The sequence below is a fragment of the Rhinolophus ferrumequinum genome, chromosome 2, assembly GCF_004115265.2.
Source record: "Rhinolophus ferrumequinum isolate MPI-CBG mRhiFer1 chromosome 2, mRhiFer1_v1.p, whole genome shotgun sequence".
NCBI classification, from domain to species: domain Eukaryota; kingdom Metazoa; phylum Chordata; class Mammalia; order Chiroptera; family Rhinolophidae; genus Rhinolophus; species Rhinolophus ferrumequinum.
Genome location: NC_046285.1, coordinates 28,254,587 through 28,270,633, shown reverse-complemented (window position 1 = coordinate 28,270,633; position 16,047 = coordinate 28,254,587). Strand labels below are relative to the sequence as shown.

Below are 16,047 nucleotides of genomic sequence, written 5' to 3'. Positions count from 1 at the left end.
GATTACCAGCACAAAAAGAAACATGATATTTAAGCTCTTCCTTAAATATAAGGAGTCCACTTTCTATTGCTAAGATTTGTATGGGGGAAAAAAAAAAGTAAACAAGTGTGGAAAATGATCACAAACACATTCTGAACATTTTGTATGCCACAGTTTCTTTTATGTTTTTACCTCAGGAGAGAAGCAAAAGCTGGCTTTGATAAACAAGTCTGGATCTTATTTCTCCGTTTCATTTCCACAGGTGGCACCCTATAAGACAAAAATAGTGTGAGTCAGAAAGTAGAAACAGGCAGCCAGCCCAAAGGGAAGCAAATGCCCTGGGAACCCACTCGGTGCCACCACTGACAAGCCTCTTACACAGGAAATAAAAATGCTCACAGCAGGCCCTGCTGTGTGACAGAATCTTCTCCAAGTCCTGCGCACATGTAAGGATTTGTGCATGCAAGACAAGAGAGATGGAAAAGGCTGAGGTGATGAGCGAGCCACAAGTGATTCTAAGAGCAGTAAATCAAAGAGCCATGAAAGGACCCTCCGAGAAGGGCTCAGATTACCGCACTGTGGAAGCCATAACCTGACTGGCTTTTTAGAAGTCCCCAAAAGCCTCAGAAACCCAGCTCACCCCACCCACTTGCACACAACTATCTAGGTCCTTTATGCCACACCTGGGGACACCTACCAGCAGCGTAGATGGCAGAAACACTGACCTGCGCAGGTTCTGCAGACCCTGCCGTGTGATCTGGTGACTCCACAAATCACACTGTTGGGCATCATCCCTAACTCTCCTTGATTTTTGGCACAGATTAGGCCCTGTGTGTCTTCTGAATGGAGCAGTTGTTGCCACAGTTTCAAAAGAGGATTGTGTAACAAGACAATAAATGAAGGGAGTAGGGTGACAGGATCCAGACTTAGCCAGGAAAGAGGAAAGCAGCTTATCATAAGAACATATGCATGATCATCAATTATGTGAAGAATTAATAGAAAAAAAAAAGGAATCAATTTTCTTCTATAATTCATAGGACTTAGACAGAAAGAGTCTGAATTCTTCATGGATAAACTCAATTTTCAATTTGGGGGGATTCCAAATCCTCATAGTTAGAACTGCTAGGTTTCTGAACTATGAGGCTTGTAACGTCCTTATGCTGAGAAACATCTTCTGTGAATGGCAAGAATTCTTTGACTTATATGTAGGAAAGATACATATATAGTGGACCAGCACATCAGGTCAAAAAAAGTAAATTGTATTCAGAGGACAAATTAAGAGATAGAGGTTATTAAGAGGTTATTAAGAGATACAAAACAAACGCTTTTAGATTGTGAAGACAAAAGTTGGGTGTCAAAAAAAAAAAAAAAAAAAAAAAAGACAATTATCTGCCTGAAATAGTTTTTAAGGAAATGAGCATGGCACAAACGCCCCTCTGAGGTAATTTCCCACGGTACTGTCTGTGGCTAGAGTAATGTGTTAGCTTAGGTGTGACATGAACACTCCTGAAATCCTGCAAACTAAAGACTGTGCTGAATTTGGAAACTTTTCATTGTCTTTTTCATCATTTCCCCTGTAATCAACAATAGGAAAATAGCAGTCTAGTAAGCTTTTTGCTTTTTCTTCTGTTCTTGTCTTTCATATTAAGTGTGGAACAAAGACAGGAGGTAGCATAGATGGAGGGAGAGATTCCTATGGTATAATTTTCATGTAGTGTACAACCAGACTTCTAAGTTTTCTAGCTCAATATTTAAATTCAAAGCCTAAAACTTACAGCTACACCCACCCACCTCGCATTTTGGGTTTTTCCCAGTGACCATTTGCCTAACTTCCTTCCATGAAGAACATTTCAATTATTTTTCAGTCAGCCAGCGACAACATTAAATGAAGAAGCATCACTTTATATTTTTTGAATCTAGTAAACACAAGCTGGAAACATGATCTAGGATCTATTACTGAAACACTGGCAAAAAGTACTGAACTTTGTTTAAGACAGGAAGTTATTGTGTGATTCATTTTGATATAATCATATACTACCACCCATTCAGCATTTAAAGGTCATCAAAACTTTATTCCTAGAGAAAGGACTGACGAGGGGATATAGGGTAAAAAGCTTATTATACAAGTTTTCTCTGTAATAAAATTATCTGTGCCTTTTCAAAGTTTTATATGTGACATTTCAAGTCAAAGTTATTCTAAAATATATGTATATCGTCATTCACCAAATATTTTTAAACAAAGGAAACCATATGTAGTATTACACTTTATCAACAATCTCTTATCCAAGCATTTTGGACTCTAGAAATCAAATACCACAGGGTCCAAGATTTACTCCATCACTTCAAGGAGATGAAATATTACATAAAGGATGTTATATCCCAAAGACAGTCAACACCATTGCTTCATTGAAAAGTCCGTAAAAAGGTATTGCTTATCAGTTTTTCAACTGTTAGAGATAAAATGTACAAGATACTAGAATGGTAAAACCCCAGTTTATAATGGAAAGCTAGAAAATGTTCAAAATGTTACGGGAGTTTCCCTCTAACAATTGGTGTGTCTCTGTGAAAGACTAGTTTGGGAGTTATTTGTAAATAGCAAAAAATGAAACTTACCAATAGACATTTGCTCCCCATAATATACAATGCAGCACATAATAGAGGAATACAGCACTCAGGAATATGGCCACGAGGTACCCTCTCATGGCTGGCCCACCTGAAATACAGAGAAGGAAGTCCAAAGAAAAGGCAAGATTGTTATTCAGATGGATGTACCCAGTGGCTCAAATATAAGTGTTAGTGAATACACATATAGAAAGGAAAAAGTAGAAGAAAATGATGTAGGCCTATTGTTTTGGAAATACCCACTAACTGTGCAGAAGGAGGAGAAGGTTTTTTCTATCTCTTCTCATCCTTTTATCTTTAATCAACATAACATAATACGTGTGTAGACCAATAAACAGTTCCACGGTGCCAAAGCTAGTGGCTTCCCTACTACTTTCTCATGTTAAATAAGAAAGAAAATAATTAATTCAGAACCAAATTTTACACATCCACTCCATATCCAAACTTTTTTCAGAAACATGAAAGAATACCTATTTTCTCCCTCAATAAAAAGTGAATATATGCCTTAAGATGTAAATAAACATTTCATTTCTTTAGTGATTGAAATGACTTTTAAGCGTTAAACATTATAATTTTTACAAGTCCTTTTTCTAATAAAAAAAAAACTAAGAAAAAAGCTTTTAAAAATATTCCCCACATCTTCAATTTTAATACACTTTTATCTGATTTTTCAATATCATGGCACAGGTAAATTGAGCTAATTACTTGCTTACTTTTGTATTAAATGACATTAAGTGCACGGCTCATTGCACATTTGTAGACAGAAAAATCTTGACACAATCCTTTCTAGAATATAAATGCAAACAAAATGAAAGAAGAAAACACTCTTTACAGAATATATGTATTGTAAAAAAGAACATCTAGAATACATTTGTTTACTTTCCACTTTTGTTTCAAAGAGGAATAAGTTCTTTTTCACATGTAATTTAATGAAAAAGACAAATTTGATACATATGATACATCTTCTATTTCAATGCGTGTGACTCTAAAGAGGTAAACTATTTCTTTGCATCTCTTATTAAGTTTCCGATTGATCTAGACAACTGCATGTACCACACCTCTCACTCCTACCATATTCATTAACCTCAGTCAGGGCAGTGCAGTTCAGAACGTGCCAGTCTGGTTGGACACATTGCCAAATAATGTAATGCTGCCTCCCATTTAATGGTAAAGTAAGTGTGAATGAAAATCTTAAAATAAAGCACTCTTTTGCCTTCATATGTGGAATATATTAAACATCATTTAATTCTTTTTGATAATGAAGGTCATCTTAACAAATGTCATCATTGTGCCGGGCTCTGTTATAGTTGAGACCTTCTGGAGCTAACGAGGGTGTGGGGCTGTTTGCCAACCAGTGGTGATTATCCCGTCCAAATGGCTGCTCTTGCCTCAGCTGTTGCTCCCCACTGCTATTAAGAGAGCCACCACCCCCATAGGCCACTATTATAAATTAGTTAAAAATGTAGGCTATGCCCGGAGAAAGCAAATAAATGAGAAAACTTGAGTTTATGAAGTCTGACAATTAAGTTCGCGAACTTGTTGCAACGATGTGGCTCACTTTTTCATTATGAATTTGTACCAACTGGACAAACAGCTAACCAAGTTTAATATTTGAAGTGCTGAAAATGCTGCGTGAAAAAGTTCAACAACCTGAACTTTTCCCCGACAGTTCATGGCTCTTGCATCACGACAATGCACGAGCTCACACAGCACTGTCTGTGAGGCAGTTTTGAGCCAGTAAACAACTGTATTGGAACAACCTCCCTACTCACCTGATCTGACCCCCAATGACTTCTTTCTTTACCCGAAGATAAAGGAAATATTGAAAGGAAGACATTTTGATGGCATTCAGGATATCAAGGATATTACAACAACAGCTCTGATGGCCAGTCCAGGAAAAGAGTTCCAAAATTGCTTTGAAGGGTGAACTAGGTGCTGGCATCTGTGCATAGCTTCCCAAGGGGAGTATTTCAAAGGTGACCATATATGTGTTGTATTCAGCAATGAGGTATGTAGCACTTTTCCAGGATGAGTTCGCGAACTTAATTGTTGGACCTCGTATACATACAACTTCTAATTTAGTATACAGATCCCTATGAAGAGTCAACACTGGTTGGAAATCAGAAGACATGGTTCCTGGCCCAATTCCACATAATTCCTGGCTTGGGGGACCTTCGGTGAATCAGTTTACCTCTTCCAACCTGAGTATCCTCACATGTTTACCAGAGAGAGCACACAACCTACGTCTTTGGGGTATTAGATGGATTAACGGAAGTGACGGGGGCAGGGGAAGCATCTGGTATAACATAGCACAGAAAAATACATGCTGAGTGTGTTTGTATATTTTAATGCTGTTTGCTTTCTAAACCTAAAGTGTGAAGGAGAGACTGTTCCATGACATGACAGCTGTCAGACCCGTGAGCTGGAACCAGTCCCCAAGGGGGAGACTACTTACTGCCAATCCCCCTTAGAGACTGCCTGATCGTAACCGATGTTCATTCTGACATAAATCGGCCCCCACTCCCCCTGCATCACACCACATGCTGGTTCCTGGAACAGCCTGTTGTCCTGACCTGGCCAAGCAGGTAGTTTCTCATACTTGGCAGCGTTCACGTACATACTAGTACCCATGACCACCTCTTCCCCCAAGTCTCTGGCAGGGAATGGCAGGCCAAGCAGGCACAGGGATCCATTTTGGCTTGCAGCTGCCCACACCATGCCTCCTACGGATGTTTGCCTTACTAAACTCTATTAATTGACAGACTGGAGTGGCCAGCCTGTTTCTTTGGTCTTTCCTTGCCCTTTTCTTATGGAGGTAGATTTTCAGTCTGGGGGCATTTCCCTGCTGGGTCCACATGTACTAACAACTGGTGAGGCAGCCAGGAGACCGATGAAATGGGCTTTGGGGGGAAAAAAAAAACATCTGTGGGGGAAATACCAGGTTGGTCATCTAGGTCCATGTGGGGAGGGGTGGCCTGTATTCTAGATATACCGTGTTTCCCCGAAAATAAGACCTAGCCAGACAATCAGCTCTAATGCGTCTTTTGGAGCAAAAGTTAATATAAGACCCGGTCTTATTTTACTATAAGACCGGGTATAATATAATATAATATAATATCAGGTCTTATATTAATTTTTGCTCCAAAAGACACATTAGAGCTGATTGTCTGGCTAGGTCTTATTTTCGGGGAAACAGGGTAGGTGGACTACTGTGTGAGTACAGGATGCCCCCAAAATGCTGAGTCGTCTCATGCACTTGTTTGAGGAACTACATGGCAGCAAGGCATGAAAATTTATGGCGGAAGCTGTAGGCTGGTCCTTATGGGTGGTTTGGCGGGCCATCCAGCAAAAGGCAGAAGCCAAGATTAGAAAATTACAGGAAGAACTGAAACTAGAAAAAGATATTACAGCTCTGTTAGCATCAGTACTGGCTGCGAGGTGTGGGGGAGGGGTGGGAGGAAAGGTCCTTTGAATAGAGCACACTTTTTTCATGGAAGCCATGAGGTCTCAACGTGCATCTGTTCGTGTGTTCACGTGTGTCTATATATGTGTTGTATCTGTGTGGTATTTTCTACCTCCAGATGGTATTGCTACCTTGTAAAAGCTACATTTAATTGGCTTAAAGGAATTAAGCACATATATAAATTAAGGACTGGGTATTGTAAAATTCTCAGAAATATAGAAACCTATTCAAATGCTTTTCAGGATCAAGTGATGTGGGAAAATATCTGATATTAAAGTTAGTTTAAGTTTGTTGGTTTGATTAAGACGGATATGTCTTTACCTTTAATTTATCAAGGCTTATAAATCTATCAGCAAAAATAATAACTTAGAATGAAGGCTGCTTCTGTCTAAAGTCTCACGAAGTTTTGTGGGTAACTTAAACATAATTGTTAAGAACTAATAAATTCAATAGATTTAAATAGAGTAAGAGGTTTTTAGGTGAAACCTTCAGCAATAATTGTAGCAGGCTTATGAAAAGAAATCTTTGGAGAAAAAAATTTTTAATGTGTGGTCAAGCTGGCTAAGATTAAAACGGATTTAAGTAAGTAAGTGGATTTAAATATCAAAAGTAAGCTGATGCAAAATTAGAATTTGGTTCTCTTTCTCTCTGTTAAAAAGCCAAAATTTTCTTGGACGATGGGTCTGCTCCTGATAAGATACTGTCACAAGTTTTCTGCCTAAAAAACAAAGATTCTATATTTTATCAAAATAACTTTCGGTGTTTTATGTTGTCTTAATCAGGTCTTTGACTACTTAAGAAAACTGCATCTTCTCAATAGTAAAAGTTAACCTTCTGTTATGAAGTTGAAATGCCCCAGCTGATGTTTGTCAAAAGGCAGCAGCAACAAAATCTATAAAGATTGTAGCACATATGAACAAAGTTCATTCTACTTCTGCAAAAATGACCTCTCAGTGCCAGACTTTTGCTACCCTAATGTCCTTATAATATGACAACAATCTGCTCCTAAATCAGGGAAATTAAGATGGGTAAACAATGGTTGTAAATTAAATGAATACTTGGGGCTGATGGAAACCCAAGACAGCCATTTAGTTCTCCCAGGCTCAGTGGCAAACTCCATTTTTCAGTTTTTGCATTCCTTCATTCACCATAGTACATTTAAGCTGGACTTCATTCAATTGCCACTTAGTATGGGTTGTCAATATGTTCTTGTTGTATGTATATCTTCTGGATAAACATGTAGCCTTCCCCTGATATAAGGCTGATGCCCTCTCAGTGACAAAGAAACTGTTAGAAAACGTGTTTCCCACTTGGGGTATACCATCCAAGTGCTTCTTCAATGCAATTTACCCAAACCCACCATATGGCACGGGATGATGGCTTGGGACGTGTCACTGATTTCCTGCCTGATCTCTGTGAAATGGGCTCATTATTTTGATGACATAATGATAACCTACGAAGATTCGCCACTACTACAGAAATCCTTGCAGTCTCTACTGGACCACCCACAACAGAAAGATCGGGCAGTGAATCTGCAGAGAATTCAAGATCCAGGCACCTCAATAAAGTTCTTGGGATTCATGTGACAAGGTATGACACACAATGTCACAAAGTACTAGCATACTCCATCCAAAAAAACTGTGAAAGAAGTATAGGATTTTGTGGGAATTCTGGGGTACTGGTGAATATTTATACCCCACCTAGCACAATGCCTTCACTCATTATATCACCTAGTTAAGAAGGGACATATATGGGACTGGGGAGATAAAAATACTGGTCAACCAGATTGAAGTTTTTGGAATCTCGTAGGCAGGGTTGCCATTTGAATGAGAGGTTTCAGTAACCCCAGAAGACATAGGCTGACATTCTGGCAAAAAAGGCAAAGCAACGAGTGCCCCTTGGATTTTGGTCCCAATTACAGAATGGGTCAGATATCAGATATACCCTAGTAGAACAGCAATTATTGACAATGAATACAGAGTCCCTGCAGGTGGAGCCTCTTACCACAGAGCAGCCAGTTACAGTTAGAACTTGTCGTCCCATCAAGGGGTGGACATGTGCTGCCTACCTGACTGTGACAGGGCTCAGACTCCTACTCAATGGCATGCCTCCGTACAACAGGAGTACTCTGTCAAATAGTCCTCTGTCTTTAGAGATACAGCAATTATCAGGCTCCACTGAATATATAGACCCTCCAAATGCTCCTGCTCTCATCCCTGTGTCAGCCCTTGCAACTTGCAAAGAAGGAAGAGGGGAAGTTCCAGTAGGAGCTTGGTACACTGACGGCTCTAGCCAGGATAAACCACCTACCTGGATGGCACTTGCCATCTAACCATTCACTGACACTATCTGGATGGAAACGGGAAAAAAAACTACAGTAATCATTGGGCTGAATTAAGAGCTGTCCGGTTGGCAGTCATGCATGAACTCTGACCACTGATCCTGTATACTGACAATTGGACTGTTTTAAAGAGGATTGGCTTTATGGATTGGACAATGGAAATGGAGGGGAGGATAATTATCAACAAAACTTTATGGAGACAAGAGATGTGGAAACATAACATGGGCTTGCTTACAAGAGCATGAGGCAGATCTTATCTTCCACGTCCATGCTCATAAGGCATCTACACCTCCAGATAATCAGGAAGTAGACACCGTGGCAAATATACACACTTTAGCAACTGACCCATCAGTTGACACTGCAGTTTGGGTACACCGGGAAAGTGGGCACGGTAGTGCCCAAATAAGATGATGTACGAGTATAGCAAAGGAGGCAGGGCTGCCTTGAGAATACGGTGAGCTGGTCAATACAGTTATTGAATGGAGATTCCATCTCCCAGTCAGTAACCCACAGGCAGCTCGGTTGGTGGAACAGAAAAATGGTGACCGTAAACAACAGATAGAGTTATTACCTGGAAAACCTACTTTGGCTGGGTGGACGAAGGTGCTTTCCCAAGCATTGATATATTTAAATGACCAACTTTTAGGGCCTGTTGATTTATACGCCAGACTAGGAATGCAGACTGAGGTACCCAATACCATAAAGATGCAGGAAACAAAGGACACAGCAATCGTCCCAATGCTTGCCATGGACCTACAAGCTATGACAAAGAGGGCACCGAGCCCTATTGTCCCTGGAACGGGGCCCATTTCTGCAATAGGACATCCTGCCAGAATGAGTCGGTTAATTCCCTCTCATGGGTGGGAAGGAATTGCTGTCTCCAGTGGGATCCTGTTATCCAAATGCATAGAAACACACCACGCATGGACTGGGACCCACGCTGTTCAAAGAGGGGAGACGGTACGGGTCCTAGTCTAGCATATTCCTCCCTGTATTCACTTCTTCACACCAGGAAGCACCACCTCCCTGGCCAACATGTATGGTGTACACAGCCGGGCCATGTTCCAAAGACATGGCCACACCTAAAAATCAGGGTACAAGTGTAATTCTCGTAGAAAGAGATCTCCCAGTTCAAGTCCCTACTAAATATTTGTCTTTCTGATCGTTAGACTTCTGCTGTTCCAGTGGCGTCCAGTTTATCTTGCAGTTGCCCAAGACATGGCACGTATGTAAGTATCCATTAATAAACTCTCTGAACTACCAGACTGGAGTGGCCAACCTGTTTCTTTGGTCTTTCCCTGCCCCCTGCTTATGAAGGTAGATTTGCCGTCTCGGGGCTTTTACCTGGGTCTGTGTGTACAAACATCAAGTCAGGTGTTCTCTTTTGCTACACAGTAAATGCATGGATTTTGAGAAAGCTAAATTGAGACTTGGCCTATCCTTAATGCAGCCTGTGCTGTATTGTTATTAGCCTGACAGGAAAATGTGACTGGGTGTTGCTTTGGCAGAAAGCTCAGCATCTTCTGATGGTAAAGAGAGCAAATCATGAAGGGACATGTCGACCTGCTGCTTCCAGCCCCTTTCCACTTTGTTCTGTCTTCCTCACCCATTATAATGTATGCTATCTTGATGTATTGTGGGTTATTTTAAAAATCACCTTAAATTTGTCTTGGAAAAAGAAATACGTTGCATGATATTTAGTGGGTTAAAAAAAATAGTATGGTTCTGTGTTTCTTAAGAAGTCACTGATAAAATCCAAGTGATGGAAAGAATTAAGGTTTGGAATTATCAGAGTAAAAGTTGAAGACAGTGAGGTGTTTGGGATATAAGATGCATCACTGAAGTGGTTAACTGAAGACTCAAAGACAAGACAGGAGCCCAGAACTCAGCCCTTACTACGTGTTCAACAAATGTTAGCTTTCCTTCCTTCTCTTGTGCTGGGTAAATATTAAGAAGGTCCAGGAACTAGACTCCAATTTGGTTCTAAAAGGCAATTCATTGCATATGTGAGAGAGGCATTAGGCCATGAGCCATGCTTCAAGATGACCAGATAGAAGGCTATCAGAGCTGACAGGAAGCTGATATGCACTTGGCTTGTCTCATCCCTTTGATCGAATTGACCTCAGCAAAATGCTTTTTTTTCCCATACAGGTATCAGTCAAACATGAATATTGGGTATGTTTAAGACTGTGCTGGAAGGCATTTTACTATGGTCCAAAACAGTCACCTAACAACCTATGTAAATACTCAAATTAAATATTTAAGGCTCCACTCAGAATAATATCATTTATGCAAACACTCAACAAGGATGACACCAGTATCAGCAATTTTTTTAAAACATTTACATCTGGGCCGACCCGGTGGCTCAGGCAGTTAGAGTTCCATGCTCCTAACTCCGAAGGCTGCCGGTTCGATTCCCGCATGGGCCAGTGGGCTCTCAACCACAAGGTTGCCGGTTCAACTCCTCACCCAAGGGATGGTGGGCTCCGCTCCCTGCAACTAAGATTGAACATGGCACCTTGAGCTGAGCTGCCGCTGAGCTCCTGGATGGCTCAGTTGGTTGGAGCGTATCCTCTCCACCACAAGGTTGCCGGTTCAACTCCCTCCAAGGGATGGTGGGCTGTGCCCCCTGCAACTAGCAACAGCAACTAGACCTGGAGCTGAGCTGCGCCCTCCACAACTAAGATTAAAAGGACAACAACTTGACTTGGAAACAAGACCTGGAAGTACACACTGTTCGAGGAAGTACAAAGTCCTGTTCCCCTTCCCCAATAAAATCTTTAAAACAAACAAACAAACAAACAAAACATTTACATCTAAGACAGCAGATGACCTAGAGGAAAAAAACTCAGTATTTACAATTCAGTTTGCTCACCTGTTCCCCAAAACACATTCTTTGGGAAAATTTATGTATTATTTCACAGATCACGGAAGTATGGGTAACTGAGATTTTTACTGTTCTTCATTCACTAATATGTGGTTTAGCTGAAAACAAAGTGTAAGAGAACATTCTTTTTTCCTTCAAAAAGTAAAAGGAAACTACTCTAGAAGAGCAGTTGCATACACCACCTGAGAAAAGTTTAGGAAGCTTAGCCTCTCTGGTATTTCATGGGCAATTCAAAACGTCCATGTTCAAGCTGCAAAGTAGACTGGGACCAGTCAGGATATAATTGTGATAAACATGTTTAGTTCCTCTGCTTGCTCACAGGAAAAGCTTCCACAGATAAACAAATTCTCTAACTATAATTTTACAAATGGAATAACCATTGTACTCTCAACAAAAGCAATCAAAGGAAAACCAGTTACAATTTAATATAGCATGCCTGTTTTAAGGAAAACAAAACAAAATAACAAAACAAAACCATAAGCCCTTCAATATAGCTTCATTTACCAAAACAAACAAGTTTTCCAGATTTTGACGTTAAACATTAACAGATGCTGGCTTCTAGGCTGCAGCTGCCCCTAAGAGCAGGTTCCCTAAGACATCCTTTACGAAGTTTGCATTAGAACAGCAATTATTCATCTAAAGTGTGAGTAGAGGACACCAGGGGAGAGTGGGACTCATCAGTAGAAACTGAATGTTTATTTCTTCTTAAATTCTGATATGTAACCCAATACATGAATAATCTATATATGCCAAAGTGAGCTTAACCTTGGCAAAAGTTTTTCCTTCTCTTTAAAAGTAAAAGTAGGGGCGGATGGGTGGCTCAGTTGGTTGGAGTACGAGCTCTGGGCAGCGGGGCTGCTGGTTCGATTCCCACATGGGCCAGCGAGCTGCATCCTCCGCAACTAGAATGAAGTCAATGAGCTGCCGCTCAGCTCCCAGGTGGCCAGATGGCTCAGTTGGTTGGAATGTAGGCTCTCGACTACAAGGTTGCCGGTTCAACTCCTTGACTCTCGCAAGGGATGGTGGGCTGTGCCCCCTGCAACTAACAACGGCAACTGGACCTGAAGCTGAGCTACGCCCTCCACAACTAAGATTGAAAGGACAACAACTTGACTTGGGAAAGTCCCGGAAGTACACACTGTTCCCAAATAAAGTCCTGTTCCTCTTTAAAAAAAAAAAAAGTAAAAGTTAATTTTATTTGTGTGGAGCTTTAAAGTTCATAAAACGCTTGTATATCTATCACTTCACTTAGGGATCAAAACAAGCTTAGTGGGTGTACATGTCTGCTCTTGATGAGTGAGGGAACGGAAAGTTTCTGAAGTTAAGTGAGTTGTCCCAGGTCACACAGCTTGAGAGACAAAAACTTAAGGTCTGACCACTTCTTTCTCAGGGTTTTATTCCTGGTGTCACCCTGTCTCTCACATCAAATGGCATGAGAGGAACTTTCTGCTCTATTGGCAGCTAGAGTTCCAAAAAAGTAAATTCAGATATTGGTGAAAGGGAGGTGGCTCTAGGACAGCGTTTTCCAAAGTGACATGGCAGGTGCGAGGGTCAGCACCAGCTGGGGGCTTGTTGACATGCACATTCCTGAGCCCTCACGTAGATCTGAATCTCTGCGACTCGGGAAAGGAAGTTGAAACAAGCCCCCTCCAATTAGACTCTTATGCACACTAAAGTTTGATAATCACAGCTCTCGGACACTCACAAGAACCATAGGGCGGGTGTAAAAAGGATTTACTGAAATCCAGAGACCATAACAGATATTACAGTGGTTATCCTTCTAGACTGAAAGCTCCATTAGGGCAAGACTGTCTGTCTTGTCTATCATTTTACTTCCAGCATTTCTAACAATACCTGTCGCATAAAAGATGCTAAGTGGAGAGTTGTAGAATATAGTTACAGACCCCACAGTTAGATGCTTTGCATTCATTTTTTTTTACCCGAAATGCCTAGCCATCAGTATAATGGCTGATTAGAGTGCTTATTAGAGATACATGAGTGCTTAGCATGTGCCAAGGCCTGTGATAATTGCTTCTGGCGTACGATCTCATGTAATCCTCACAACCACCCAGTGAGGGGAGTGGTAAACTTCCAAGTCCCACTTTATAGATGAGGAAACTGAAGCTCTGAGAGGAGCAATATCTTTGTTGAGCTGATAAGCAGCAGAACCAGGACTCAAACCTTTACCTACCAGACCCAGCCTGTGCAGTAGACTGCCTGTCTCCTGATGTGAGCTTTTACAAAGGTACGCAAGCCCATCCTTTTAACACCAGGCTAAACATTACAGAACGTTTCTCTAACTTGTCTATCCCACCAGCTCCTTAAGCAGTATCAATTCTAGGGATTGCCGAAATGGAAAGGTTATATTCACAAACCGTGCTGAAATAAAACCCTATGACTCCCAACCTTGTTCTTCCCAACCCCATTCCTCTGGATTTCAGTAAATCCATTACTTTTATCTCCAGGGTTCTGTTGCGTGTCCTAGAGCAGTGATTCTCAAGCTTTAGTGTCCATAAGAATCAAACTAGAGGACACTTGGTTCATTTAACGCACACTCCCGAATCCCAGAGCAACCATGATAGCATTGCTTACAAAAACAAACACAAAAAAATCACTATGTTCTGTACACCCGAAGCTAAGAAAACACATACACACAATAACCTATGGAATGACCCGTGAAAATGGTCATATTTTTACTTTTAGACTCTATTAATGCTTTCTCAAACTGAAAGGAACTTGTTTTTCCAACAACTTCCTATTTATAGAAAAAAGTTTGTTCAGCAATAATTTTGGAAGCATTGTTCTATTCACCAAGTGCAACAGCCCTGTGGTAGCTCAGTCAGTATCCTACAACACCAAGGAAGAAAGACCCTTCAAGTTCACTTTCCCAGAAGCTGAGCAAGCACGAACCCAGCCTGCCTCGCCTCTCTGTACCCAGTTTCCTCCGGACCTGGCAACAGGCACTTCCTAATGCCCATCTGTAGGCACAGCTTCACCCCGAGCTCTGGAACTGACCCTGGCCCAAGGAAAGGGAGTCTGCGGAGCCCTCGAGTAGCAGATCAACAGTTTGGTCAGGTCCCTGCCCATTCCACGCCGACCTTGAACACCTCATCTGCCGAACCTGGGTTCCTGCTGCCAAGGGCCTGAATTATATCCAAGTTTTCCAATGTCTGCATTCTTCACCCAGCAGCTCTGTAGCCAAACTTCCAATTCTTTAGTACCTAGGATCTTAAACCCTGTCCTCTTCTGCTCTCTGCTTCCTCAGTGACAGACGTCCTGCTCTTCTGCTGCTCTGCCTCCTCTCACACCCAGCACACTGCTGCTCAGCAGTAATACCAATAACCTGCATCTCTGTGCAAATTAGGAGAGGAACCCCTGCACTCCTGGCTCCACACAACCCTGTGGGCACATATCTTGGCATGAGCAGGATTTGAGCCACAACTTTCCCCTTAGCCAGGTGCCCCTGTTGACGGCTCATCTCCACAACCTTCCCAGGGGGCTCTGCTGACAGGCTGTGTCCGTTCAGGCCTCGGAGAGGCCTTCCTCCATTCAGATCTCCACCAGCCCTAAGCTCACACTCAAGACAGTGTGAATTTGGCCGACAGACTTACATCCTGCCTTCCTTCCTGTCTGTATTTATGGCTCAGTTTGTGACTATTCACACGCTCAAGTGAGCATTAGCTCCAGCTCTAGCTGTGCACTAATGTCTTGATTTTCTGGTCTAGCGCTATGTGTTCCCTAAGCCTCCTAGACTTAGCCATCTCCATATAGACCAAACCTTTACAGAGACACAAAGGACACCCTCCCCCTACCCCCCGTGACAGATGTAAAGGCTTCAGTCCTCTTGAACGCATTTACTACCCCACTTTTAAGTGTGGTCCTTATTACCACGTGGATGACCCAATGTGTCCCTAATCTCATTTACACCTCAAGGACCACCACCCTCTGGTGTTGACAATCCTGTAAATAACAGTACGCTAGTAAGTGTGTACCAAATGCCCACCACTGCACTGAGCCCTTTGCACACATGAGGACGAAAGCAGGGGTATTATCATCCCCATGCTGGAGACACTTAATTCCCAGAGCAGTGGCCAGAATTCAAACTCACGTTTTTTTTTTAATTAGTTTCAGGTGCACAAAACAAAGTAATACTTAGACGTTTATCATTTCTATCCCTCACACAGTGACAACTCCCCTCCCCCCATCCACTATCCCTCTGACATCACACACAGCCATTACATTTCCACTGTCTCTATTCCTAATGCTGTACTCCGCTTCTTGTAAGTATATACATACATACATAGATAGATAGATAGATAGATAGATAGATAGATAGATAGATAGATAGATAGATAACTTGTAGTTGACATTCATTATTGTTCAGCTTGTCTGGACTTTTTTAATTGTACATTATAGGGAACTACCATTACTGTATTTTTAAACTATAACATCATGAAGTTAATATATTCACTTAATAGCTTTTTTTAATTAAAGCAAGGAATGATGCACATTAAATGTATGCATTTATTTAAATATACTTACTTAGAAACATTAGCATATGAAAACTATTCATTTCACAATTAAAGAGATAAATCTTAAGGAATTAGTAGTCTAGTTAATGGTTTTTTGCTAGAAGGATTTGAAAGTGCTTAATAGGCCATAATTAAAGAACAAAATAGCATATACAAAATAAAGTAATATGCAATATTATACCTGAAAAAGCTACATTTAAATCTGAAGGATTGAGCTACTGCT

General features: G+C 41.3%; 1 protein-coding gene across 6 annotated transcripts in view; it reads right to left on the bottom strand.

Annotated features, from left to right (window-relative positions):
- Positions 1-16,047, bottom strand: part of ST3GAL6 (ST3 beta-galactoside alpha-2,3-sialyltransferase 6) — a 70,394-nt gene that overhangs the window by 29,939 nt on the left and 24,408 nt on the right. For all 6 annotated transcript variants that reach the window (XR_004421182.1, XM_033088942.1, XM_033088926.1 and 3 more), the window contains exons 3-4: positions 2,593-2,692; positions 172-249 (exon numbers count right to left, since the gene is read on the bottom strand). Coding sequence is in view for 5 of the 6 variants with exons in the window: in XM_033088926.1 (XP_032944817.1) it covers positions 172-249; positions 2,593-2,692 (178 nt within the window). In the remaining variant the exon portion in view is untranslated. The remainder of the gene's footprint in view (positions 1-171; positions 250-2,592; positions 2,693-16,047) is intronic.